A 27,322-nucleotide genomic window follows, 5' to 3' on the forward strand; every position below is an offset into this window, starting at 1 on the left:
GTGTATAGAAACACAACTGATTTTGTGCGTTCATCTTGTATCCTGCAAATTTGCTGGCTTTATTAGTTCCAGTAGTTTTTTGTGGGTTAAGATTTTTTATGTATAAGACTTTTTTATATATAGTATCATGTCTATAAGGAGTCCTAGTGACGCAGTGGTTAAGCACTTAGCTGCTAACTGAAAGGTCGGCGTTTCAAACCCACCAGTTGCTTCACGGGAGAAAGATGTAGCAGTCTGCTTCTGAAAAAATTACAGCCTTGGAAACCCTATAGGGCAGTTCTACTCTGTCCTACAGGGTGGCTATGAGTCAGAATCGACTCAATGGCAACGGGTTTGGTTTTTGATTTATAATGTGTACACATATAGAGATACATTTACTTTTTCGTTTCCAATTTGGATGCCTTTTATTTATATTCCTTGTCTAATTATCCTAGCTAGAACTTTCAGCACAATGTTGACTAGCAATGGTGAAAGCAGGTCTCACTCCTGGTGGACCTTTTGGAAATTGACCATTTACTAAGCTAAGCACCAAAAATGGAATAATAGCCAATCCTCAAGAAAAGAACAGCCAAAATAAATTTTTAAATTCCTCCTTGAAGGGTATGCTTAGAGACACTGAACACCAATTGCTGCTGTACCAGTAAACATTGAATAGTAAGCAAGACTTACATGCTAGTTTTTGAGTTCTTAATTTTATTTTTAAAATATTTACAGAAAGAAGTAATGAATGCGATAAAGGGTCAGCCAAATCCTCTGTGGCTGTCGATTGCTACATGAAGTGCTTCTTCCACCCTTTCCATTGTTGAGTATTTAGGGAGGTAGATGATACTTAAACATGTCTGTGCTCTTATGGGATCTTTTTCATTCAAATTTCCAGGGCAGCAAAATGTTATTTTCATATTCTTAAGACCTCCCATTTGTAGTCTGTCAGTTCCTGTAAGAAACACTAAAAAGAGGAATAAAATTGGGAGATACGTTTCACACAGAGAATAAAATCTTTCTATAGAGAAAAATCTGTTATTCAAAACTATTTATTAAGGGCCCATGTGCAGAATCCTACACTCATAAGTGCATTGGGGATTGTATCAGGACAAAGTCTGACACACAGTCACTGCCCTCAAGCAGCCTATAGTCTGGCTGGGAATATTAGATTCTTGTGCAGAAAAAGACAAATAGCCAAATAGCAAGAGAAAATTTAAAAGGTATAAGGCAGCCAAACACGGTACCATGGAGTTAAGTACCTCCTGAGTGTAAATGCTGTGATAAAGAGTGGGGAGAAAAGAGCCAGCCTGGGATTATTGGAGAGACTTTCCAGTGTTTACAATTAACCTGGGCCTTTAAGAAGGGAAAAGGGGCTCTGATGGCATAGTGGTTAAGAGGTATGGCTGCTAACCAAAAGGTGAGCAGTTCGAATTCACCAGCTGCTCCTTGGTGCTCCTTGGAAACCCTATGGGGCAGATCTACCCTGTCCTATAGGGTTGCTATGAGTCAGAATCGACTTGACAGCAAGGGGTTAAGAAGGGAAAAGGTTTAGAGAGGCAATAAGGAAGTGGGTGGAAGTTCAAAACAGTTTGGGAAGAAACTTCAGAGAAGCCTGGAGGTATGAAGGTGCAAGGGGAGCTCTGGAATGTACAGACAGCGGGAATGTCAGGCCATAGGAAAGATTTCCTAGAAGAGGTAAGACTGGAAAGGTAGGTTGCACTTTTGGAGAAGTCTAAGTATCATTTAACACAAATACTATCCACACAAACAAGAATAAGATAAGTGTTTTCTCAAAGTAAAGAAATGGAGTAAGAAAATGAGAACTTCATTAAACCAGTCTCAGGAAAACCACTGGATAAGCATGAAACAGATCAAAAACTGGAATGTGAAGTAAAAAAGACTTGGAGTCAGTGATATTATGCAGTTTGACTAATCCCAGAGGACCTAGAGAACTGAATGATGACAGAGACTATGGAAAGAAAGCATAATATTTAGCTTAGGTGAAAAAGAGAAAACAATTTATAAAGCAAGAGGCAAGGATGAAATCACAGGTAAAATGATCACCTATATTAATATTTGTTTATTTGGGGGGACAATCTGGCATAGAGGACATTTGATTGGATTTAGAAGTGTCTCTGACACTAATAACTTCAAATATGTTGCACATGGTCCCTATTACAAATGAGATTTTTATGCCATTAAAACAAACAGATACATTCTAAGATTACAGGTCTACTCCTTGATACAATACGTACCAAGGAATTTTTTCTTTTCTTCCAAAGTCAATTTGTGTAAAGCCTTCCAAAACATCTCTATGGTGGGATGTGAACTGCTATATCCTTCTTTATAACATGCATTCTAGAGAAAAATACAAAAAAAAAAAAATTATTTAGGAAATAGAAAAGAAAATGAAATTTATATAACTTGGCCTTTATTATGTACCTTTTCAAATGTTTCCCAGTCATAGTCTGTATTTCCAATAATCACATCCTTTAGTTCTTCAGGATGAAAAATTTCAATAAGCTCCTTGTCACACACACTGTAAAATCCTCTCTGAAATTCTTCATAAACTCCCTTTACAGAGACATTAAAGATGTAATCGACATACTTTGAAACATATTCTCTCCTTTAATGAAACAAAAAGTTATTTCAAAATACTGCAATACTCTGAATAAAATTGGGGGTGGGGATAACATGTAAAAATTAGAACACCTAACAGTTATGACCACTTATAGTTATTTTTCATATTATTATCTAATTTAATCTCCCTAACAACTGTCTTATGAGTCAAAATCGACTCGATGGCACTGGTTTGTTTTAACAACTGTCTGAGGCAGATTTTTGTATTATGCACATTTTAGTGAAAAGGAAACTAAGAAAGTTATGTTAAATGATTGCTCAAGGCCACAAAGTCCAGAGAATCAAGACAAGTTAGAAGAGAGAAAGACTGGAAGAATAAAACCTGACCTGCTCACAGTGATTACCTCTGGGGAATAGGCTTGGAAGATAAGGGAAATTTCACATTTTGTTTTATACTCTTCTCTATTGTCTGAATTTGCCAGTGAGTAAGAATGGTATTTGTGGTTAAACACAAAGAGGGGATCTCCACTTCTAGCTATGACGGGGTAACATCTAGCAGACAAATGTTCCAACTGAAAAGAACTAGGAAAGCCAGATAAAAACACAAATACATCTGGCTCAAGGCTTCCAGATATGAGCCAAAACTGAAGAGGCCCAGACTGCAGAAAGAAAAAGACAATGTCATTGAGGTGAGCCCTGTATTTTCCTTGCTGTTTTCCCCTTTAGGGCACTTGCCAATTTCCTTGTGAGGCATCTGCTAAATTCTTAAGCTATGCAAGGAAGAGGAAAGAAACCAAGCAGAACTAAGATAATTCATCAGGAAGACATAACCATAATAAATACCTCTTCACCCAATGACAGGGTTCCAAAATACATAAAACAAACTCTAAAAGCACTTAAAAGAGAAATTGACAGGTCCACAGTAATAGCAGGAGACTTCAATATACCACTCTCCATAAAAGACAGAACATCTAGGAAGAAACTCAACAGATATAGAAGATCTAAAGGCCAGTCAGCCAACCAGACCTCACAGACACGTATAAGAACACTCCACCTAGCAGCTGCAAAGTACACATTGTTTTGCAGCACACATGGAATGTTCTCCAGAATAGACCACTTCTCAGGCCACAAACCAACCCTCAACAAAATAAAAAACACTGAGATAAAGTATCTTCTCTGATTACAACATCATAAAAGCAGAAATTAATAATCGGAAGACCAAGAAAAAAAAATCAAATACGTGTAAAATGAATAACACCCTCCTTAAAAACCACTGGGTGATAGAAGAAATCAAAGATGGAATCAAAAAATTCCTAGAATCAAACGAGAATGAAAACACATCATACTAAAACCTTTGGGACACAGCAAAGGCAGTGCTCAGAGGTCAATTTACAGCAATAAATGCACACATCAAAAAAAGGAGAAAGGGACAAAATCAAAACATTAGCTACACAACTCGAACAAATAGGATGAGAACAGGAAAAGAAGCCCACAGCCACCAGAAGAAAGGAAATATTATAGATCCAAGCAGAAATAAAGAAAATAGACAACAATAGAAAGAATCAACGAAACCAGAAGTTGGTTCTTTGAAAGGATCAACAAAATTGACAAACCACAGGCCAAACTGACAAAAGAAAAACAAGAGGGGGCCCAGATAACCCAAATAAGAAATGAAATGGGGGACATTACGACAGACCCAACTGAAATAAAAAGGATCATTAGAAAAGAAAAAGAAAAAAGAAAAAAAACTATACAACTGGAAATGTTCTATTTTTTTATCTGGTTAGTAATCACACAGGTGTGTTCACTTTGTGAAATCACTGAACTATACAGTTATGATTTGTACACTTTTCTGTATGTATGTTCTAAGTTTTTTTGAAAACCTAAAATTACAAAAATTAAAGAAACATATTTGGCTTAGACCAGAATGCTCACTAGATATCTCTTTGCCACTTTGATCAACTGTCAAGAGAATGTCCTATAATCCCAAACTCAATGGCTCTAAATAGCTTCCCATAGGTATTAGGTATTAGAAGTCCAGATACCACAGTAACCTCTTCAACAAATAATTACTAAGTGCCTGTTATGTACCAGGCACTATTGTAGACTACATACCAGATGTACAGTAGTAAACAAGACAGACCAAGACCCTGAAGTTATCACTACAGTTGGGAAATACTGATTAATTCATTGCCAGGTAAATAAATCCTAACGGTAGGTAATGTGTTATATGAAAAGAAAAAGCAAAGCAGGATAAGTGGATAAAGGATAGAGGCTGGTGGTATGATTTTATACAGGAGGATAAGGAAAGGCCTTCTAAGAAAGCCATTTCCTTTTGCTAGCAGAATATAAATTCCATGAGACACACACACACACACATGCACAACACACACCAGCTTTTCTGCCTTAGTAATAAATGATTAGTGGGAATGGAAAATTATAAGAACTAAAAGGAACTTTTAGAACCCAGTGAAAGAAATACAATATATGCAGAACAAATATTTTATTTCTTTGTACTTACTTGTTAGTCTGGTCGACCATTATGTCACTTCCATTTGGAATTAATTCTGCTTCATTTTTGTCCCAATGGGCCTGTAACCACAAATGAACTCAGATAATATCTCCAAAATAATTCTGAACAATCTATCATTAACAAAAACACCTTGGAGCATACTATCTTTTCCTAAAGAATTTGTAATAATGTAACATTTTTGTCATAGAACTAGCCAGAAATGTATAAAAAATGACAATAAAAAAAAGGACCACCTTATCATGCAGAATGAAAAATATTTTTTTCAAATCCTGATCATACTGAAGAAATCAGAAAATTGCCATATCTTAGTATTTACTTTAAACAGTGTAAACTCAGTATGGCTGTTGCTGTTAGGTGCCGTCAAGTTGGTTCCAATTCATAGTGACTCTACGTACAACAGAATGAAAACTGTCCTGTTCTGTGCTATCCTCACGATCGTTATTCTTGAGCCCATTTTCACAGCCACTGTGTCAATCTACCTCGTAGAGGGTCTTCCTCTTTTTCGCTGTCCCTCTACTTTACCAAGCATGATGTCCTTCTCCAGGGGCTAATCCCTCCTGATAACATGTCCAAAGTATGTGAGACGAAGCCTGGCCATCCTTGCTTCTAAGGAACATTTTGGCTGTACTTCTTCCAAGACAGATTTGTTCATTCTTTTGACAGTCTATGGTATATTCAATATTCTTCACCAACACCATAATTCAAAGGCGTCAATTTTTCTTCAGTCTTCCTTACTCACTGTTCAGCTCTTGAATACACCATGACTTGGGTCAGGCACCTTTCAACACTTTAAAAATGTCTTTTTCAGCAGATTTGCCCAATGCAATGCGTCATTTGATTTCTAGACTGCTGCTTCCATGGGTGTTGATTGTGGATCCAGGTAAAATGAAATCCTTGACGACTTCAATCTTTTCTCCATTTATCATGATGTTGCTCATTGGTCCGGTTGTGGGGATTTTTTTCTTTATGTTGAGGTGTAATCCATACTGAAGGCTGTAGTCTTTGATCTTCATCAGTAAGTGCTTCAAGTCCTCTTCACTTTCAGCAAGCAAAGTTGTGTCATCTGTATAACGGAGGGTGTTAGTGAGTCTTCCTCCAATCCTGATGCCCTGTTCTTCTTCATATATTCCAGCTTCTTGGATTATTTGCTCAGCATCCAGACTGAGTAAGTATGTTGAAAGGCTACAACCCTGACACACACCTTTCCTGACTTTAAACCATGCAGTATCTCCTTGTTCTGTTCAAACAACTGCCTCTTCATTTAGGTACAGGTTCCTCACCAGCACAAGTGTTCTGAAATTTCCATTCTTTGCAATGTTATCCATAATTTGTTATGATCCCCACAGTCAAATGCCTTTGCATAGTTAGTAAAACACAGACAAACATCTTTCTGGTAGTCTCTGCTTTCAGCCACGATCCGACATCAGCAATGATATCACTCGTTCTACTTCCTCTTCTTGAACCTGGCTTGAGATTCTGCAGTTCCCTGTCCATGTACTGCTGCAACTGCTTTGGAATGATCTTCACCAAAATTCTACTTGTGTGTGATACTAATGATATTGTTTGATAACTTCCACATTTGGTCGGATCACCTTTCTTTGGAATAGGCATAGATACAGATCTCTTCTAGTCGGTTGGCCAGGTAGCTCTCTTCCAAATTTCTTGGCATAGACACGTGAGCACTTCCAGCACTGCATCCATTTATTGAAACATCTCAATTTGTATTCTGTCAGTTCCTGGAGACTTGTTTTTCACCAGTGCCTTCAGTGCAGCTTGGGCTTCTTCCTTCAATGGCATCGATTCCTGATCAAATGCTACTTCTTAAAATGACTGAACGTTGGCCAATTATTTTTGGTGCAGTGACTGTGTATTCCTTCCATCTTCTTTTGATGCTTCCTGTGTCGTTGAGTATTTTGCCCACAGAATCCTTCACTATTGCAACTTAAGGCAAATTTTTTTTCAGTTTGTTCAGCTTGAGAAATGCCGAGCATTTCTTCTCTTTTGGTTTTCTAACTCCAGGTCTTTGCACATTTCATTATAATACATTACTCTCTCTTCTCAAGCCACCCTTTGAAATCTTCTGTTCAGCTCTTTTACTTCATCATTTCTTCCATTTGCTTTAGCTGATCTACATTCGAGAGCAAGTTTGAGTCTCTTATGACACTCATTTTGGTCTTTTCTTTCTTTCCTGTCTTTTTAATGATCTCTTGCTTACTATTCACTTTATACAGTGTAAACCCAGTATGGCAGACAACAAAAATGGCCACAAATTCCTCCCATCCTGCTATTTACGTCCATTTGCAACGTGATTCTGCAACACCTCCCATCAATCTGTGGAGTTTATTTTTCACCCCTTGAATCTGGGTGTGGCCATGTGAATTACTTTGGCCAATGGGATCTGACACAGGCAGAAGCTTGAAAAGATGCTTATGTGTTGGGGCTTGCTATCTCTTACTACTCTTCGTAACCCTAAGACCACCATATGAAGAAGTCTCAGCTAGTTTACTAGAGAATAAGAGACCATGTGGAACAGAGACATGCTGTTCAGATGATGACCTATAAACCAACTGCCAGGTATGTGATGCCACTGCAAACCGTCCAGCCAGACCAAGTTGGCCAAGTCTAGAAACCCACAGAAATGTTTGTTGTTTTAAGCCACTAAATTTTGGGGCTGTCTGTTACATAGTAAAATCTAACTGGTACACTCAGCTTATGAAACCATAAGGAAAAAAAGAAAAACTTTTTCTCTAGCTCAATTAAGAAGTTTTTTTTTTTTTTTTTAAATAGTAAAGGGCGTGTATTTAGGTAAATCAGATTAAAGCTGATTTGTGATCTGGTTTTTATTGTTACTCACATCAAAACGGATATAAAACACTTCTCCAAAGTCTTTGCCTTCATCATCTAGAAGTGTTTGCAAACACCTAAAGAACAAAATTTTTGTTTTTAAAAAGGAAATAATCATGATCACTAGATAACACCATCTAAATCAATGTCAAGTGCATGGCTATTCTGACGGTGGTAGGTCAGGTATAGCTCACAGCAACCATTTCTCTGTGTGCAGAAAACCTACACAGGGGCGGACCTCAGCCAAACGTGTAAGTTTTAAGAAGCTTATCTTCAATTCTGCAGGCGTCTTTTTTGGTTCTTAGCTCTCTTCCCTCAACCCTAATTTCCTTTACCCAGTGATTGTAGATTTCTATTTATAAAAAGATTGATAATATTTTTTATTGATAGGGAAACTCAAACTAGTCTTACTTTTATTCCAGCTTTTGACTTTTACTTAAAGAATAATAGGTCTTTTATTAAACATCAGGTATCACTGAGGAAATCTGAGGAGCAGATGAGTAAAAAGACCTCTGTACTTGTCCCAGTATCATTAAGCATAAGAAAGACTTGAAATTTGACTACCTTAATTATTTCAAGGCATCTGTGAGAATAGAGCTTATATCAGAATGGACAGTAGCCAGCCTTTTTATATTTCTATCTTTTGTAGCCCTATGGTACTTTATATATAGAAATATCTAATGTAAGATGCCTCATATTGTATTGTTGGCTCATTCACTCATTTATAAACTCAGTAAACATTTATTAAGCACCTAGGGTGGCAGGTATAAAGAATGTAAAGTGGAGACTAACAAATTAGTGTCAATAAATCCTCAGACTAGTAGGTGAGATAGGCTGATAGGCGTCTTACCTATAGTACAGTGAGGTACGTGCAGCCAGTGACATATGTAAATGGTAGAAGTACAGCTTAAAAGAGCTTGGTTAACTCTTTCCAAAGGAATACACGCCACTGGGGAAGGTCTCCAGAGGAAGGTGTTTCCCCTCCATCCACTGGATTTTTTTATTAATGGATTGGGATAAAACAAACCGTGTTTTAGTCATTGTGATTTTTTTGAGGAAGGTAATGGGAACTCAGCTGACAGAACTGGATTAATCACAACCCTTGGTTCAGGATACACTGACATCACTTGTCCACATCTGGCTTATTTGCCTATTTATTTATGTGTATGTTTATGATGAATACCTATGAACTCCCAAAATAGAGCTGAAACACTGCTAATATCTTACGCCTGCCTATAGATGATAACTCCTCTATCCCATTTTTCTGTTGTTGTTGTCAGGTGCCGTACAGTTGGTTCTGACTCATGGTGACCTTATGTATAACAGAACAAAATGCTGCCTAGTCTTGTGTCATTTCATGATCATTGGGTATGTTTCAGTTCATTGTTTTGGTTATTGTGTCAATCCATCTCATTGAGAGTTTCCTTCATTTTCGACAACCTTTACTTTACTATCCCATTCTTCTACCACCCCCAAAATGTATTATAGTTTGAGGGCTGTCTGTTCTCTTTCATTAAGGTATTATTTGATGAACAGAGAAGTTCTTTAATCTTATTGCAATTAAATTTATCAGTCTTTTCTTTAAAGATGGTACTTTTTGTGTCTTGCTTGAAAAATTTCATAGGTGAGAAAGATATTAGAAAAGTTCTAGAAAAGCCCATATTTTCATCATCTTTGCATTTAAAATTTATATCCTTAATCTATATGGAATTGTTTTTTTGCATATGGCATGAGGTAATGATCTGCTTTCATTTTTTTCCAGGTGGATAACAAAATTTTCTAGCTCCATTTATTGAACAGTACCTCCTGTCTCCACTGATCTACTATGCCACCTCTAACAAAGTCCCATATAAGCACAGGTCAGTTTCTGAGTCTCTCTTTTACTGCACTGGAAAACCTGTACCAATACCAAACTGTCGTAATTAATATTGCTTTACAATTATTCTTGGTATCTAATAGGTGAAGGGGATGACATGAAACAAGATTTAAAATAAACATCACTCAAACACCAAACTCACTGCTGTCGAGTCAATTCGAACTCATAGCGACCCTACAGGACAGAGTAGAACTGCCTGACAGGGTTTACAAGGAACAGCTGGTGGATTTGAACTGCCAGCCTTTTGGTTAGCAGCTGTAGCTCTTACCTATTGTGCCACCAGGGCTCCAAACATCACTACTGCTCTAAAAATAAAATCTATTTAAAATAAATAAATGAATAAACATCACTTGCAGATTTCCCGCCAAGGTGTAACTGTGTTCTACACATTGGGACTGCTCTACACAGATAAAAAGTTCAAAGATTAATTCAAGCACTAAAGACTAGTCATAGGAACTATTCTTAATTTTAGGAAGTTAAATTATCCAAAAACTCTTGCCACAGTTAAAATCTATTTAATTGTCTAGAATGTTACTGTTGGACATGAAAATATTATTGATGTACGTGTGTGTTTAAATATTTATCTGAATCTGTTAGACAGGGTTCTGAAAAAGGAGCTATGCTTTGCTTGCTTACTTTCCCAAAACAGGACTGAGTTCTTTCAAGTCTTCCAATGATGGTGTTTGGTCCAGAAGTTTCTTAAACAGTGCCAGAGGAAAAGGAATGTTTGCAACACTGAAATTGAATAGGGAGAGTCCACATAGTACCCCAAAGAAGAAATATCTCTTCTCCTCAAATTTAGGCTGAAAAAAGAGGGGAAAAAACTCTTAAAAATATTATGAATTTTTTGCCAATATCATGGAACATTTTTATTAGGTAAACCATTTTACCCTTTCTCAAAATCAAATTGCAAATCAAAACCAGAAAGCTTGAGATTAGAATATTTAGGGTTTATATTAAATCATTAAGTCAATTTAAATCCCTGCTACAGTTTTGGTTACTAGAACACAACAGGAATAGAAACACATTAGGCCAGGGATTCTTATAATCTAGTTTTCACAATTTATTTTCATAGCCTTCATCTTCAAATTCATCTGGAAAAAATGGAACTGAAACAAGAAATGAGTAACTGAGAAAGGAAGGGTTCATTTTTACCTATATATTCTATATATTAAAAAAAAGGGAAACCAAAAAAAAACCTCTCGTTACTGTTGAGTTGATTTCAACTCACAATGACCTAAATGTGTTACAGTGTAGAACTGCTCCATAGGGTTTTCTTGGCTGTAATCCTTATGGAAGCAAATCTCCAGGTCTTTCTTCTGTGGTACTGTGGTAATGCTGGGTGGGTTTGAACCACTGACCTTTAGGTTAGCAGTCGAGCACAAACCATTGCAACACCTAGGGACCTTATACATTCTATAAATGGTCAAAATTCTTCTGTGTGGCAAACATGAGAACCCAGGGAAAGGTGACTCCATTTTAAAGAAAGTAATCACCTCATTAGAATTGAAGATTATCTCCACAATTATATCAATAACTGCTCTCCTAATATGAAACACTCTAGACAACCTAATTTTCTATGACACACCTTTTCTGTCACAAAACACCATAAGCAAAGAAAAGAAGGCCTACCCTGACAGGAAACCACATATAGGAAGCCTCTTCAGGATACATGAACATCCCATATTCTGGCCGGGTCATCTCTTCAAATATACAGTGGAAGAACTCTAATCTGACTCCTCCGAAGCCGTAGTTAATTTCTCCACTAAATGAAACCTGAGGAAAGAGAGTAAATAATCCATTACTTCCAGGGCTCTGTATTGCTCTGTATTCAGTCTCATTTAGTAACTCTAGAAGATAACATAATTGTGGCCACAAATATCTGGTCAGCATTATGGCAAGCATCTTACTTGTATTACCACATTTAATCTTCCCATCAATTCTATGAGGGTAATGAGGCTTCAAAAGAGTTTAAATAAATTTCCCCAGGTTATACAACAGCTAAGTGATGCAGCCTGGATTTAATCCTATGTCTGTCAAACCCCAAAGCCTGAGGCCTTTACTACTAAATTGACCTCAAATGGTATCACTATAATACTCATCGAGTAGATTAAGTATAATGAGAATAAACATAAAAAAAAAAAAATTTTTTTTTCAAACATAGATATAAATATTAGGATTTTCATAAAAATGCACAATGTATTTATATGAGCTCTGTCATGGATTGAATCATGTCCCCCAAAAACATGTCTATCAATTTGGCTAGGCCATGATTCCCAGTACTGTCTGATTGTCAACCATTTTGTCATCTGATGTGATTTGCCTGTGTGTTGTAAATCCTACCTCTATGATGTCAAATGAGCTGAGATTAGTGGGAGTTATGTTAATGAGGCAGGACTCAATCTACAAGACTGGATTGTGTGTTGAGCCAATCTCTTTTGAGATATAAAAGAGAGACGTGAACAGAGAAACAGAGGGACCTCATACTACCAAGAAACAAGAGCCAGAAGAATAGCTTATCCTTTGGACCCGAGGTTCCTGTGCTGAGAAGCTCTTAGACCAGGGGAAGATTAATGACAAGGACCTTCCCCAGAGCCAACAGAGAAAGAGAGGCTTCCCCTGGAGCTGGCACCCTGAATTTGGACTTCTAGCCTCCTAGACTGTGAGAGAATAAACTTCTTTTTTGTTAAAGCCATTCACTTGTGGTATTTCTGTTTTAGCAGCACTAGATGACTAAGACAAGTTCCTAGCTTGGCTGTTTACTCCTGATAGAGGTAGTATCCCACCTATTGACATCGATCCCTCTCCAAGATGATTCCTTCCTAACCCATCTTTGGTCCTTCAATTACTCCTCCATTCCTGCCTTTCCTTTTTGGAATCCTTCACTTCAGTTTACAAAAGTGTTGGAGTCTCCTTTATCCTTAGTAAAAAGAACAATAACAACAAAGCTCAACACCATTGTCTCTAATATAGACAATACAGGCTCCTTCAACCCTAGGTTGCCAAACTTCAAAGAAGAATATACCTACTTCTCTACTTACATGGTTCTCTGTAAGATGACCTCTAAACCCCCAATTCCAAGGACTTTTTCTCATGTCTCATCTCATTGATTTCACTAACTCATTTTATACTACTATTCCCTGTTCCTTGGCACTCTTTTCTCCCTTGTTTTCTCTTGTTGTCATTGTTGTTAGGTGCTGTCCAATCGGTTCTGACTCATAGTGACCCTATGCACAATAGAACAAAACACTGCCTAGTCCTGCTCCATTCTCACGGTGGTTGTTCTACTTCAGCCCATTGTTGCAGCCATCTCGTTGAGGGTCTTCCTCTTTTTCACTGACCCCCTACTTTACCAAGCATGATATCCTGCTCTAGGGGCTGATCCCTCCTCATAATATGTCCAAAGTATGTAAGACATAGTCTTGTCATCCTTGCTTCTAAGGAACATTTTGGCTGTACTCCTTCCAAGACAAATTTGTTCCTTCTTTTGGCAGTCCATGGTATATTCAATATTCTTTGCCAACACCATAATTCAAAGGTGTCAATTCTTCTTCGGTCTTCCTTATGGATCGTCTGGCTTTAGCGTGCATATGAGGTGACTGAAAACACCATGGCTTGCGTCAGGCATACCTTACTCTTCAAGGTGACATCTTTCCTTTTTAACACTTTAAAGAGGTCTTTTGCAGCAAATTTGCCCGATACAATGATTCATTTGATTTCTTGGCTGCTGCTTCCATGGGTGTTGACTGTGGATCCAGGTAAAATGAAATCCTTGACAACTTCAATCTTTTCTCCGTTTATCATGATGTTGCTTATTGGTCCAGTTGTGTGGATTTTTGTTTTCTTTATGTTGCGGTGTAATCCATATTGAAGGCTGTAGTCTTTGATCTTCATAAGTAAGTGTTTTAAGTCCTCTTCACTTTCAGCAAGCAAGGCTGTGTCATCTGCATAACGCAGGTTGTTAATGAGTCTTCCTCCAAGCCTGATGCCCCGTTCTTCTTCATATAGTCCAGCTTTTCGAATTATTTGCTCAGCATACAGACTGAGTAAGTATGGTGAAAGAATACAACCCTGATGCACACCTTTCCTGACTTTAAACCATGAAGTATCCCCTTGTTCTGTTTTCTCTTATGAAGTAACATTCAAGTTTTTCTTTCTTTCTTTTCCTTGCTGGCTTAATCCTGCGATTCTATCCTGAGACTTCTGCCTTTTCTTTCTGCCCTTTCCCAGAATCTTTTCTTTTTAAACTTCACTTATCACTTGCAGGCACTGAACCTTCATACCCATTCTTTCTTCTCTCATGATTGACAGACATATTTCCAAAGGCCTGCCCCACATTTCTGTCTGGACGTCCCATGACTGTTGTTGTTAGGTACCTTCGAGTCGGTTCCAACTCACAGTGACCATATGTACAATAGAACGAAATACTGCCCAGTCCTGTACCATCCTCACAATTGTTGCTAATGTTTGAGCCACTGTGTTAATCATCTTGCTGAGCATCTTCCTCTTTTTTGCTGACCCTGTGCTTTACTAAGCATGATGTCCTTCCCCAGGGACTGGTCCCTCCTGACAACATGCCCAAAGTGCATTCCTCTTGGTCTATGTACTAGCTGGGGAATTAAGGGAATGGCAAGACAGGCAACCTCAGTGGAAAAGGAAGATAACTTCCCCTCTCTGAAACACTTTGTTACATTTTTTTGTTTTACTTTTCTCAAAACAAAAATATTGAGTATTATACTTTACCCATAACTCCTTCCTCAAGTCTTCAATCTCAGACTGATGTAGCTGATTAAAAACATCTTCAACCAAGTGACTCCTTCTGACTGTTAGATTAAAGTTGGGCTCCAAAGGTGATTTGGACTCTCCTACTGCTTCAGTTTCTCTCAACTGCATAAAAGCTATGAACTTCTTCACCTGGAAAAACAGAAATGTTTTATTTCATTTCTCCATTCATCTTCTCTAAGTAGAAATTTATAAAGTGGAATAAATTGGTTCAGTTTACATATGCATTTCAGAAGCATTTATGAAAAGGAATTTATAGACACCTCTGCAGATAAGCTATACACTCAGTACTTACTGAGTGACCACTTATCCAGTGACAGTACATTAAAAGGGGCACCTTTTACAAACCTTTATTATGGCACCATCACAGAATACCAACCACTTATTGCGGTCCCTAATCTTAATGAGTCGGAATCGACTCGACGGCACTGCGGAGGAGGAGGAATCTTAATGGGAAACCCTGGTGGCGCAGTGTTTAAGAGCTATAGCTGCTAACCAAAAGGCCAGTAGTTCAAATCCACCAGGCGCTTCTTGGAAACCCTATGGGGTAGTTCTACTCTGTCCTATAGGGTCGCTATGAGTTGGAATCAACTCGATGGCAACGGGCTTTTTTTTTTAATCTTAGTGTACCTAAAGGCCATAATGTCTTTGCATCTGATTTCTAGAATCCTCTGCCACCTCTATTCCTGTTGTCGTGTCTTTTAATTAGATTGGACCTCCTTAAATATTGATGCTAGTCCCAATCTAGGCCAAGTATGCTATGCTTCTTTGAGTACTATTCAAAAGACTACAAGCTACCAATTTCAGGTAAAAGAATACAGCTAACTCATTTGCCCAAGCTGTATCCTCTGCTACTGAGGTCCTAATATGCTTCAAAGCCTAGCCAGCCCAAATTATAAGTCTGCCTTGCCTTCTACATTAGGGTATAAGCTCCATGAATGCTATCTATGATCATTAGTTTCACCACTGGCTAGTTTCCTTATAGCTAAAATATCACATGCATAAGATGACATTTATCATGTGAATTATGTTAAGACAAAAAAGGAAATAGGCATACATACGTTCATTTCTAACGCTGAGTCAGCATGAAATAATCGAATTTTCGACAGACTATTCAAGACAAATGGAAAGTGACTGAATAACACAAAACCTTCGATGTCTACTGAAGTTTCCTAAAAATGGAAATGTCAATAATTTTGATAAAGGGCAGAGAAATCTTACACCTTACCTCACACCCAAGTGGTTTAAGGTCTCAGTACCCCTAGAACAAAGCAATCCAAATTGCCAGGCAATAGTATTTAGATGGGGCCCTGGCCATGCAGTAGTTAAGAGCCTGGCTGCTAACCAGAAGGTCAGCAGTTCAAATCCACCAGCCGCTCCTTGGAAACCCTATGGGGCAGTTCTACTCTGTCCAGTAGGGTCAGTATGAGTCGGAATTGACTTGACAGCAACGGGTTTGGGTTTTTTTGTTTTGTTTTTTAGTATATATGTATATAGAATTCTAAGAAAATGTGTTTCATAGTTATCAATGGAAGGTACATAAGCCTAATGTTTTCAATGCCCATTTAATTTAGTAAGTAATTATAAACTTTGAATACTTTCTCAAAGAGTCTGATCTGCTGCAACCTGTGTTTCTATAATATGAAAAAGCTTAGATGTGTTTGGCGTAAGGGAATGATGTAACTCAGAAAGCTATTTAGCTCATACATGATTTTTGCTGGGTAAGGGGTTGACGGGCTAGAAGGAGTAGAATTAAAACCTTCAGAGAAAAAGGAAAAACTTCAGGTCAGCTGCTGCAGTGGCAGCAGGAGCTCTAGCTGTATTTTAAGAAAATAAAAAGAAGTGCCTATACTCAAAGCACCTTCCTCAAAGCTGCACCTCTCTACTGCCAGTTCTTGGCTCCTGGGGAGTCGTGCTGCCTCTGTGCTTACATTAACAGCAGCACCATGGGCTCAGAGCTCCACCTTCATCTGTGTTATCTCACTACCATCAGTCTTTTTCTAATTAAAATGTGGATAGATTTTCATTGTTTTGCCTTTGTGTATTTTTCACATTCTCATGGCAGTCTCCATGAGCTGCTTGCTTGGTTGACCCAAGTTATCTCCCCAGGTATCAATTATCCCTTCCATTAGTACTCTAGCTATAAAATTACATAGGTTTTGAGGGGTCTCTCTTACTCTTGAAAATCCTGGTGGCATAGTGGTTAAGAGCTATGGCTGCTAACCAAAAGGTTGGCAGTTCAAATCCCCACCAGGCTCTCCTTGGAAACTGTACGGGGAAGTTCTACTCTGTCCTATAGGGTCGCTATGAGTCAGAATTGACTCCACAACAATGGATTTGGTTTTTTGATTGGTCTTACTTTTGCTTTAATCCCTGGTATTTTTATTGCACAATTCTGCAGAGTGAGATGTTTTTCAGATACTCATATAGAAAGCTATAGCAGAAATGCCCATATTAACTCAGTGGTTAATTACTAATATCCCCTTTAAAAATGCAATAATTACCAAGTCCATTTTCCAGAAGGCTCTTCTTAATGCCTCAGTAGAAAAATTGAGCCAATGCAAGAATTCATTTATGATGAAAGTATTTTCAGGCAGCTGACATTTAGCCTGGTTTACCTTAAATAAAATATGACCTGTGAGAAAGTTTTATATTTAAAGACAATTTGGCTTAATGCATTAATAAGACTATCAGAATAAACAAAAATTAAACATTCCTTTTAATGACCAGAATAAAGTTCTATCCAATTCCTAAATTGCCTGACCCTCAAATTTTCATGAACATAAAGAATATCTAAGATTTAACAGTAGATTAAAAAAAGAAAAAATTAACAGGAAAGTTTTGGGGAATTTTAAGTCCAAAGAATAAAAACAGTACAATATGAATCCAAACTACTCTAGGGACCATGTCTTAATCTTCAAAGCTTAACAATATGTCATTTATAGATATTTCTTCTGTCAAGGCGTATGTGAAATATTTCCCTCCCAAACCATGAGGGAATTTCCAGCCCCTCATCCCACAAATATGTGGAAATTAAACAACATGCTCCTAAATAACCAATGGGTTAATGAAGAAATCAAAATGGAAATCAGAAAATAATTTGAGATGAATGAAAATGAAGACACAATATACCAAAATCTTTTGGAATACAGCTAAAGTAATGCTTAGAGGGAAATTTATAACTGTGAATCCATATATTAAGAAAGACGAAAGATCCCAAGTCAATAACCTAAGCTTCTACCTTAAGACACTGGGAAAAGAAGAGCAAACTGATCCTAAAGCAAGATGTAAGGAAATAATAAAGGTGAGTAAAAATTAATAAAATAAGGAACAGAAAAACAATAGAGAAAAAGTAATGAAACCAAGATTGGTTCTTTGAATAGGTCAAAAAAATTGACATACTTTTAGGTAGACTGGCAAAGAGAAGACTCAAATTACTAAATCAGAAATGAAAGAGGGGGCATTACTCTTGATCCTACAGAAATAAAAAGCATTATAACAGAATACTATGAACAACTGTATGCCAAATAAATAGATAACTTAGAAGAAATAGACAAATTCCTGGGAAGACACAAACTACTGAAACTAACTTAGGAAGAAATAGATAATCTGAATAAACCTATTACAAATGAGGGACTAAAATAGTAATAAAAAACAAAAAAAAACTTCCCACAAAGAAAAGCTAGCCACAGATGATTTCACAGCATAATTCCACCAAATGCTTAAGGAAGAATTAATAGCAGTTCTTCACAAATTCTTCCAAAACACAGAAGTGGAGGGAACATTTCCCAAGCATTCTATGAGCTAGTATTACCCCGATACTGAACCAGACAAAGATACCCAAGAAAAGGAAACCACAGACCAATATCTCTTATGAAAATGGACACGAAAATCATCAACAAGATACGAACAAACCAAATCCAGCAACATATAAAAAGAACTATACATCACGACCAAGTGGGACTTATCTAGGGGTTACAGGCTGGTTCAACATAAGAAAACCAATCAGTGTAATACCTCATATCAATACAATAAAAAATAAAAATAACATTAAGAAATGCTCAATGTCATTCATCATTAAGGAAATGCAAATCAAAACCACAATGAGGTACCACCTCACACCTGACTCTTGTAGCCATCAAGTCAATTCTGACTCACAACAACCCCATGTGTTATAAAGTAGATCTTCTCCATATGGTTTTCTTGCCTGTAATCTTTATGGTAGAAGACTGCCAGGCCTTTCTTCTGTAGAGCTGCTGGGTGGGTTCAAATGGCCAACTTTTAGGTTAGCAGCCAATTGCAAACCACTTGCCCCACCCAGGGACCTTCACACCCGCTATTATGGCTATGATCACAAGTGTTGGTAAGGATGTAGGGACTCTGGAACCCTCACGCATTGCTGCTGGGAATGTAAAACAGTGTTTCTGCTACGGAAAACAGTTTGTTGGTTCCTCAAAAAGTTAGAGAATTACCATATGGTCCAGCAATTCCACACCTAGATATATACCCAAGAGGCTTCAAAGCAGGGATTCAAACAGATATGTGTACAGCAATGTTCATTACATCATTATTCACAATAGCCAAAAGGTGGAAAACAATCCCAGTGTTCATTAACAGAAGAATGGGTTTAAAAAAACGTGGTATATACACAGTGGAATATTATTCAGCTATAAAGGCAAATGAAGTGCTGATAGATGCTACTATGACATGGGTGAACCCTGAAAACATGATGCTGAGTGAAAAAAGTCATACGCAAAAGGACAAATACTGTATGATTCAGAATGTATCTAAATATTCTAGGTATTTACATAAAATATTTAGAATAGGCAAATGCATACAGACCAAAGTTTATTAGTGGTTACCAGAGGATGGCGTAGGAGGCAATGGGAATTCCTGGTGAAGGGGTACTGAGTTTCTGTTTAGGGTGATGTAGAACTTTTGGAAATAAATAGTGGTATTGGTAGTACAACATGGCAAAAGTAATATCATGAATTGTATGCTTAAAAATGGTTAAATGGCAAATTTTTTGTTACGTATATTTTTGCCACAATAAAATTAAAAACAAAAATTATTTCAATAGGCACAGAAAGAGCATTTGTCAAAATCCAACACCTTTTTCTGATAAAAACACTCAGTTATCTAGAAATAGAGGAGAACTTCCTCAACCTAGTTAAGGGCATCTGTGAACTGACACGGTGGCTACGACAATGGGGTCAATCATAGCAATGACTGTGAGGATGGCACGGGACTGAGCAGTGTTTCATCCTGTTGTACACGGAGTTGCCATTAGTTGGAGCCGACTCAATGGCACCTAACAACAACAAAAGCATGAAAAGCCCACAGCTAAAATAATATTTCATGGTTAAAGACTGGATGCCTTTCCCTAAGACCAGGAGTAAGAGAAGGATGTCCACTATCACCACTTCTATTCAATATTATACTGGAGGTTCTAGCCATTATAATGGAGGATACTAGGCAAGAAGAAAAAAAAAAAAAAAAGGCATCCAAAATGGGAAGGCAGAAGTAAAATTCTCTATTTGCAGATGATGTGATTTTGTATATAGAAAATCATAAGAAATCCACGAAACAACTATTAGAACTAATAAATGAGTTCAGCAAGGTTGCAGCATGTAAGATCAATATACAAAAATCAATTCTATTTCTATTGACTTATAAAGAACAGTCTGAAAATAAAATTTAAAAACAATTCCATCTAGAGTAGCATCAAAAAGAATAAAATACCTGGGAATAAATTTAATAAAAGAAGTACAAAACTTATACTCTGACCTATAAAACATTGTTGAAAGAAATTAGAGAAGATTTGAATAACTGGAAAAACCTCCCATGCCTATAGATCAGAAGACTTAATGTTAAGATGAAAATACTCCCCAAACTGATCTACAGATTCAGTCCAATGCCCATCAGAATCCTAGCTGACTTCTTTTTAGAAACTGACAAGCTGATTCTAAAATTCACCTGTAATTGCATGGGATCCAAAATAATCTTGAAGAGAACAAAATAGGAAGACTCATGCTTCCCAATTTCAAAATTTACTACAAAGCAACAGTAATCAAGACAATGTGGTACTGATATAAGTATAGACATATAGATCAATGGAAAATAATTGAGAGTTCCAAAATAAATCCATACACTACGGTCAACTGATTTTCAACAAGGGTGCCAAGATGATACAACAGGGAAAGAACAGCACTGGTACAACTGGACAGGCACATGCAAAAGAATAACGTTACATTCTTACCTCATACCATACACAAAACTTAACTCAAGATGAATCAAGGACCTAAATGTAAGAACTAAAACTATAAAACCTTTAGAAGATAATATGTGGGTAAATTTTCATGACCTCTGATTTGGCAAAGGATTCCTAGATATGACACCGAAAATATGACCAACAAAAGAAAAAAGAAAGAAATTGGGCTACATCAAAAGCACACCAAACTTTTGTGTTAAAGGAATACCATCAGGAAAGTGAAATGAAAGCCCACAGAATGGGAGAAGGTATTTGTACATCATATATTTGATAAGGGACTTGTACTGAGATACATAAAGAACTCTTATAACTCAATAATAAGGAAACTCAATTAAAAAATGGACAAAGGATATGAATAGACATTTCTCCAAAGAAGATACACAATTGGCCAATAAACATATGCAAGATGCTCAATACCATTAGCCATCAGAGAAATGCAAATCAAAACCACAATGAGATACTGTTTTATACCTACAAGGATGCTTATAATAAAAAGAGACAGACAATAACTAGTGTTCTAGAGGATGTGGAGAAACTGAAATCCTCATATGCTGCTAGTGGGAATGTAAAATTTTGCAGCTGCTTTTTTGGAAAAAACTCTGGCAGTTCCTCAAAGAATTAAACATAGAGGTACTGGTCTTAGTTATCTAGTGCTGCTGTAACAGAAATACCACATGTGGATGGCTTCAACAAAACAGAAGTTTATTCTCTCACAGTCTCTCTAGTAAGCTAGAAGTCCAAATTCAGGGTGTCAGCTCCAGGGGAACTCTTTCTGTGTCTGCTCTGGGGGAAGGTCCTTGTCATCAATCTTCTCAGTGCAGGAATCTCGGGTCCAAAGGACACACTATTCTCCTGGCTCCTGTTTCTTGGTGGTATGAGGTCCCCATGTCTCTCTGCTCACTTCTCACTTTTGTATCTCAAAAGGGATTGGTTTAAGACACAACCTAATCTTGTAGACTGAGTCCTGCCTCATTAATTTAAGTGCTGCTAATCCTACTTCGTTAATAAAGATAGGATTTATAACACATAGGGAAATCACATCAGATGACAAAATGGTGAACAATCACACAATACTGGGAATCGTGGCCTAACCAAGTTGACACACACTTTTGGTGGACACAATTCAATCCATAACAGTACCACATGACCCAGCAATTCCACTCCTAGGTACACACCCAAGAGAAAAGAAAACATGTCCACACAAGAATTTGTACATAAATGTTTAAAGCGCCATTAGTCATAACAGTCAAAAGGTAGAAAAACACAAATGTCCATCAGTGCATGAATGGATGAACAAAATTTGATAATCTATACAATGAAATCTTAATCAGACATAAAAAAGAAATGAAGTACTGATACATGCTACAGCATAGATGAACCTTGAAAACATTATGCTAAGAGAAAGAAGCTAGTCACAAAAGGCCACATATTATATGATTGCATTCGTATGAAGGTCTAGAACAGGGAAATCGATAGAGACAGACAGTAGATCACTGGCTGCTTAGGAATGGCAGTGAGAGAGACAGGGAGATATGGGGGAGATAGCTAAACAGTATGAGGTTTCCCTCTGAAGTGATGAAAATGTTATAAAATCAACTGTCGTGACAGCTGCATAGACCTGTGAAGATACTAAAAACCATTGAACTGTACAGTTTAAATAGGTAAATTATAAATTATGTGAATTATATCTCGATAAAATGAAAAATCAATGTTCAAAAATCAATGCATTCCTACAAACCAATAACAAACAGGTAATATAATTTTTAAAAGTTATCATTTCCAGTAGCCTAAAAAACGTATGTATCTGGAAATACACTTAACTAAATATATCCATGGCTTTCATAGAAAAATAACAAAAACTTTACTAAAAGACTTTAAAGAAGACCTAAGAAATAGAGAAATATACACCTTCAAGATTCAAAATAGTAAAGAAGTCAATTCTTTTTAACGTGGGTAGAGTCAATGCAACCCAAATCCAATTTCAAATTTAAAAATAATTTTTTTGACAGACCAATTCTAAAATTTATATAGAAGACCCAAGTGCCAAAAATAGCTGAGATACACATCAAGCAAACAGTAGGCATACTTCTCTTATTAGATACAAGTAATGATTACAGAACTACAATAATTAAAGGAGTGTGGTATTGGAATCATACAGAATGACCAACAGTACAGAATAGGGAGCCCAGAGGTGAAATTAAATATGGAAGCTTGATATATGATGGAGTTTGCAATGCGTGTTATTGGGAAAAAGACAGACTTTTAGTAAATAGTGCAGGGGTAATTATTTCCCACCACTGTGGTGGCATGCACGTTGCTGTGGTGCGGAAAGTTATGCCTCCTGTGTTTCAAACAACACCAGGGTCACCCAAGGCACACAGATTTCAGCAGAGGTTCCAGACTAAGACAGACTGGGAAGAAGGACCCAGCAATGTACTTCTGAAAACACTGACCAGTGAAAACATTATGGATAGCAGTGGAACACTGTCTGATATAGTGACAGAATACTAGTCCCTCAGGTTGGAAGGCACTCAAACTACTACTGAAGAAGAGCTGCCTCTTAAAAGTAGTCAACCTTCACAATGTGTATGGATGGAGTAAAGCTTTCAGGACCTTCATTTGTTGATGTGGCATGACTCAAAATGAGAAGAAACATCTGCAAATATGCATTCATAATCAGAAAGTAGAATGTACAAAGTATGGATCAAGGAAAACTGTAAGTTGTCAAAAATGAAATGGACCACATAAAGATCCATATCCTAGGCATTAGTGAGATGAAATGGACTGGTATTGCCCATTTTGAATAAGACAATCATATGGTCTACTATGCCAGGAATGACAAAATGACGAGGAATGGCGTCGCATTCATCATCAAAAAAACATTTCAAGGTCTATCCTGAAGTATAACACTGTTAATGATAGGATAATATCCATACGCCCAGAAGGAAGACCAGTCAATATGAGTATTATTCAAATTTATGCACCAACCACTAAGGCCAAAAATGAAGAAACCGAAGTTTTTACTAACTGCTGCAGTCTGAAACTGATCAAACATGCAATCAAGATGTATTAACAATTACTGGTGATTGGGATGCAAAAGTTGGGAACGAAGAAGAATCAGTAGTTGGAAAATATGGCTTTGGTGACAGAAACGACACTGGATATCTCATGACAGAATTTTTCAAGACCAACAGCTTATTCACTGCAAATAACTTTTTTCAACAACATGAACAGTGACTATACACGCAGACCTTGCCGGATGGAATACACAGGAATCAAAAGCTGGACAATCAATAAGGAAGACTAAAGAAGAATTGATGCCTTTGAACTATGGTGTTAGTGAAGAATACTGAATATACCATGGAGTGCCAGAAGAATGAACAAAACTGTCTTGGAAGAAGTACTGCCAGAATGCTCCTTAGAAGCGAGGATGGTGGGACTTCATCTCATGTACTTTGGACGTGTTAACAAGAGGGACCAGTCCCTGCAGAAGGACATCATGCTTGGTAAAGTAGAGGGTCAATAAAAAAGAGGAAGACCCTCAATGAGACAGACTGACACACTAGCTTCAACAATGGGTTCAAACGTAGCAACAATTGTGAAGATGGTGTAGTACCAGGCAGTGTTTCATTCTGTTGTGTATGGTGTTGCTATGAGTCAGAACCGACTCAATGGTACCTAATAACACCAATTATTTTCCACATGGGAAAAAAAACTGAAATAAAATTCCCAGTTGGATTAACCACCAAATTGTGAAGGACAAAGCTAAAATTAATACTCCCTTTAAACCTTTTTTTTTTTTTTTAATTTTTTTAAAATTTATTTTATTTGTTTTTTTAAAACCTAGACAAGAATGCCTCTGCTGTGGGACCATGATTTAAAGGTCCTTGCTCCGGCCCTTCTCCGACCAACTGCCTCCCACAGGGGAAGAGGTCTGCAGGACCAAGATGACATGTCTACTTGTATCCCACGTATCCCCTTTTAGTCTGGGTTCCAGATACCCAAAACCTGGAATACCCTGTTCAAATGGCTACAAGCCAGCTTCCACAACTGCACAGGTCTCTTCCCTACTATCTGGAAAGTGGGCTGTGCCACAGACAAGCACATACTTAGGCCCCAAAGATGGCTAAGGAGCGGTTATTGTGGGGTGGGGGTGGAAGTCAGACATATGAGCTAGTGTACTCACGTGTGGACATGTGACACCCCTTCCTGTATAGGAGAGAACTAGGATGAAAAGAGAAGAGCACAGGCCCCCAGATTCAGGAAGGGCTCTGTCCAAGCCTCTGTTTTTCAGTGGTCTACCAGAAGTTCAAGATTTCTGAATTCAAACCTAGCCTCCCTGTTATTATGAAGACTTATTTGTCAAGAAGGATGGATAGAGTATATCTTACTTTATTTTACAGTCTGTTACCTATATTTTTAACCTTTCGAATATTAAACATAATGTATACAGGTCTCGATTTGAATTCTTGCTCTGAGTCCTGGCTATAATCCTCTTACAATACTATCTGAGGCAAACTACAGCCTACAGGACAAATCAAGTTCTCTTCCTATTTTTGTAAATAAAGCTTTATTGGACTACAGCAACACCATTACTTTACATATTGCCTGTGACTGCTTTCACACTACAACAGCAGAGTTGAACAGAAATCATACGGCTCAAAGCCTAAAATTTTTACTTAAATGGCCCATCACAGGAAAAAAACAAAAACAAGAGCTGCCAACCTCTGATCTAGGGTAATAATTTAACCTTGGAACAAGAAAAAAGTTTAAAATAAGGCACAAAGTAAAAATTATGAACAGATTGATGAATTTATCTACATTAAAATTAAGAACACGAGCTCATCAAAAAAACACCATCAAGTGAAAAGACAAGCTACCCACTGGAATCCAGTATTTGTAACAGTTGTGACTGATAAAGAACTAGTATCCAAAATAAAAAAAAGTCCTACAATCAATAAAAAAAAGTCAAACAACCCATTTAAAAACGACTAAAAGTACAGACATTTCACAGAAAAGGAATCAAGTATTCCAATGACCAGTATGAGATGGCCGAATGCATCAGAACCAAGGAAATACAATTAAAATCATAATGTGGTACCATTTCACACCTCAAATATTTCCAAAATTTTAAAAATCAGATGTGGAGCAACAGGAACTCTCATCAACTCCTGGAGGAGATTTAAATTGGTCTAACCACTTCAGAAAAGTTTACTGTTACCAGTAAAGAAGGACCTATGCACATCCTACAGCCTATCAACTCCAAAATCAGGTATGAACTCTTGATACATGAGCACCAAAAGGTATGTGCACAGATGTTTGTAGCAGCATGTTTTCTGGTACAGGGGTAAAAAAAGCAAAACAAAACAAAACAACAAGAACTTTGGACAACACACACATACATCAACAGAGGTCTAGATAAGTACATTATGGTATATTCACACTGTGGGCTACCACACAGAAATGAAAACAGTTATATGCATTAATATGGATGAAGTGATGTAACAAAATGTTGAGTATAAGATGCAAATATTCCACTAACATAAAATTCAAAAACAGCTAAACTGCACAACATATTATTTAGTGACAAATAGATGTAGTCTTAAAACCATAAAGAAGAGCAAGGGAATTATTACCCCCAAATCCAGGATCAAGGTAGAGGAGGAGGGGGTGCAACCTGTGAGGGACACACAGGTGTTTCTAAAGTGCTAGAAATGTTTGCTTTCTTCATATCAGGTATACTGATGGTTATTACTTTTCTTCAAATTGTATATAGGTTTTATATACACTCTTTTGTATGCATCATATAATTTAAAAAAAAACACGAAATTTAAAAATTGCAATATAAACTTGAAATGTTTCATATGAGTCTGTATAAGATTCAGGCCAGTTAAAAGAGGGTATTTTTACTGCCAAATAAAGATACATAAGTTTCTAAATGAACCCTTACCCTGTGCAGCTTTTTCAACATTTTCAGGAGAACTTGCATATGACAGTAATTCTCATGGGAATCAGTCCAATAATCCATTAGAGAGACGATGGCTCCTTTAAGCACCTGGACCAGTTTACTAAAAGTGGATTCTTCCAAAGATGCCCAATAGTTTTCTGAGGAATACAAAGGAGGTCAGTATAATTGCTAGGGAATATACATACTGTGTCGTTTCTCTTACATTCTTTTTTTTCTTTTTAAAGAAAAGCAAATATTTAATATATAATTTTTTATATTTAAAGATGCTCTACTTTTTTAATTTTATTGTGTTTTGGGTTTAAGTTTACAGCACAAATTACTTTCTCATTAAAAAATTTCTTCTTACGTCTATTTTATTTTCCTAGAAATTTATCTAGGTTCTCAAATTTTCTCTTTTTAAAAAAAAAAAAATTTACTGTTTTAGGAGAAAGTTTACAGCAGAAATTAGTTTCTCATTAAAAAACTTACAAATTGCACTACTATGAC

General features: G+C 37.1%; 1 protein-coding gene across 2 annotated transcripts in view; it reads right to left on the reverse strand.

Moving 5' to 3' along the window:
- Positions 1-672: 672 nt before the first annotated feature.
- Positions 673-27,322, reverse strand: part of HERC5 (HECT and RLD domain containing E3 ubiquitin protein ligase 5) — a 48,279-nt gene continuing 21,629 nt past the window's right edge. The window contains exons 13-23 of one of the 2 annotated variants that reach the window (XM_049885743.1): positions 26,819-26,973; positions 17,102-17,215; positions 15,659-15,769; positions 14,559-14,729; positions 11,448-11,591; positions 10,452-10,618; positions 7,950-8,016; positions 5,084-5,154; positions 2,425-2,608; positions 2,238-2,340; positions 673-946 (exon numbers count right to left, since the gene is read on the reverse strand). In XM_049885743.1, coding sequence (XP_049741700.1) covers positions 741-946; positions 2,238-2,340; positions 2,425-2,608; positions 5,084-5,154; positions 7,950-8,016; positions 10,452-10,618; positions 11,448-11,591; positions 14,559-14,729; positions 15,659-15,769; positions 17,102-17,215; positions 26,819-26,973 — 1,493 coding nt within the window. In that variant the 3' untranslated portion in view covers positions 673-740. Of the gene's footprint in view, positions 947-2,237; positions 2,341-2,424; positions 2,609-5,083; positions 5,155-7,949; positions 8,017-10,451; positions 10,619-11,447; positions 11,592-14,558; positions 14,730-15,658; positions 15,770-17,101; positions 17,216-26,818; positions 26,974-27,322 lie in introns of those variants that run through there. The other variant, XR_007517629.1, reaches the window with a different exon arrangement.

This window comes from Elephas maximus, chromosome 5 (genome assembly GCF_024166365.1).
Source record: "Elephas maximus indicus isolate mEleMax1 chromosome 5, mEleMax1 primary haplotype, whole genome shotgun sequence".
Classification (NCBI taxonomy): Eukaryota; Metazoa; Chordata; class Mammalia; order Proboscidea; family Elephantidae; genus Elephas; species Elephas maximus.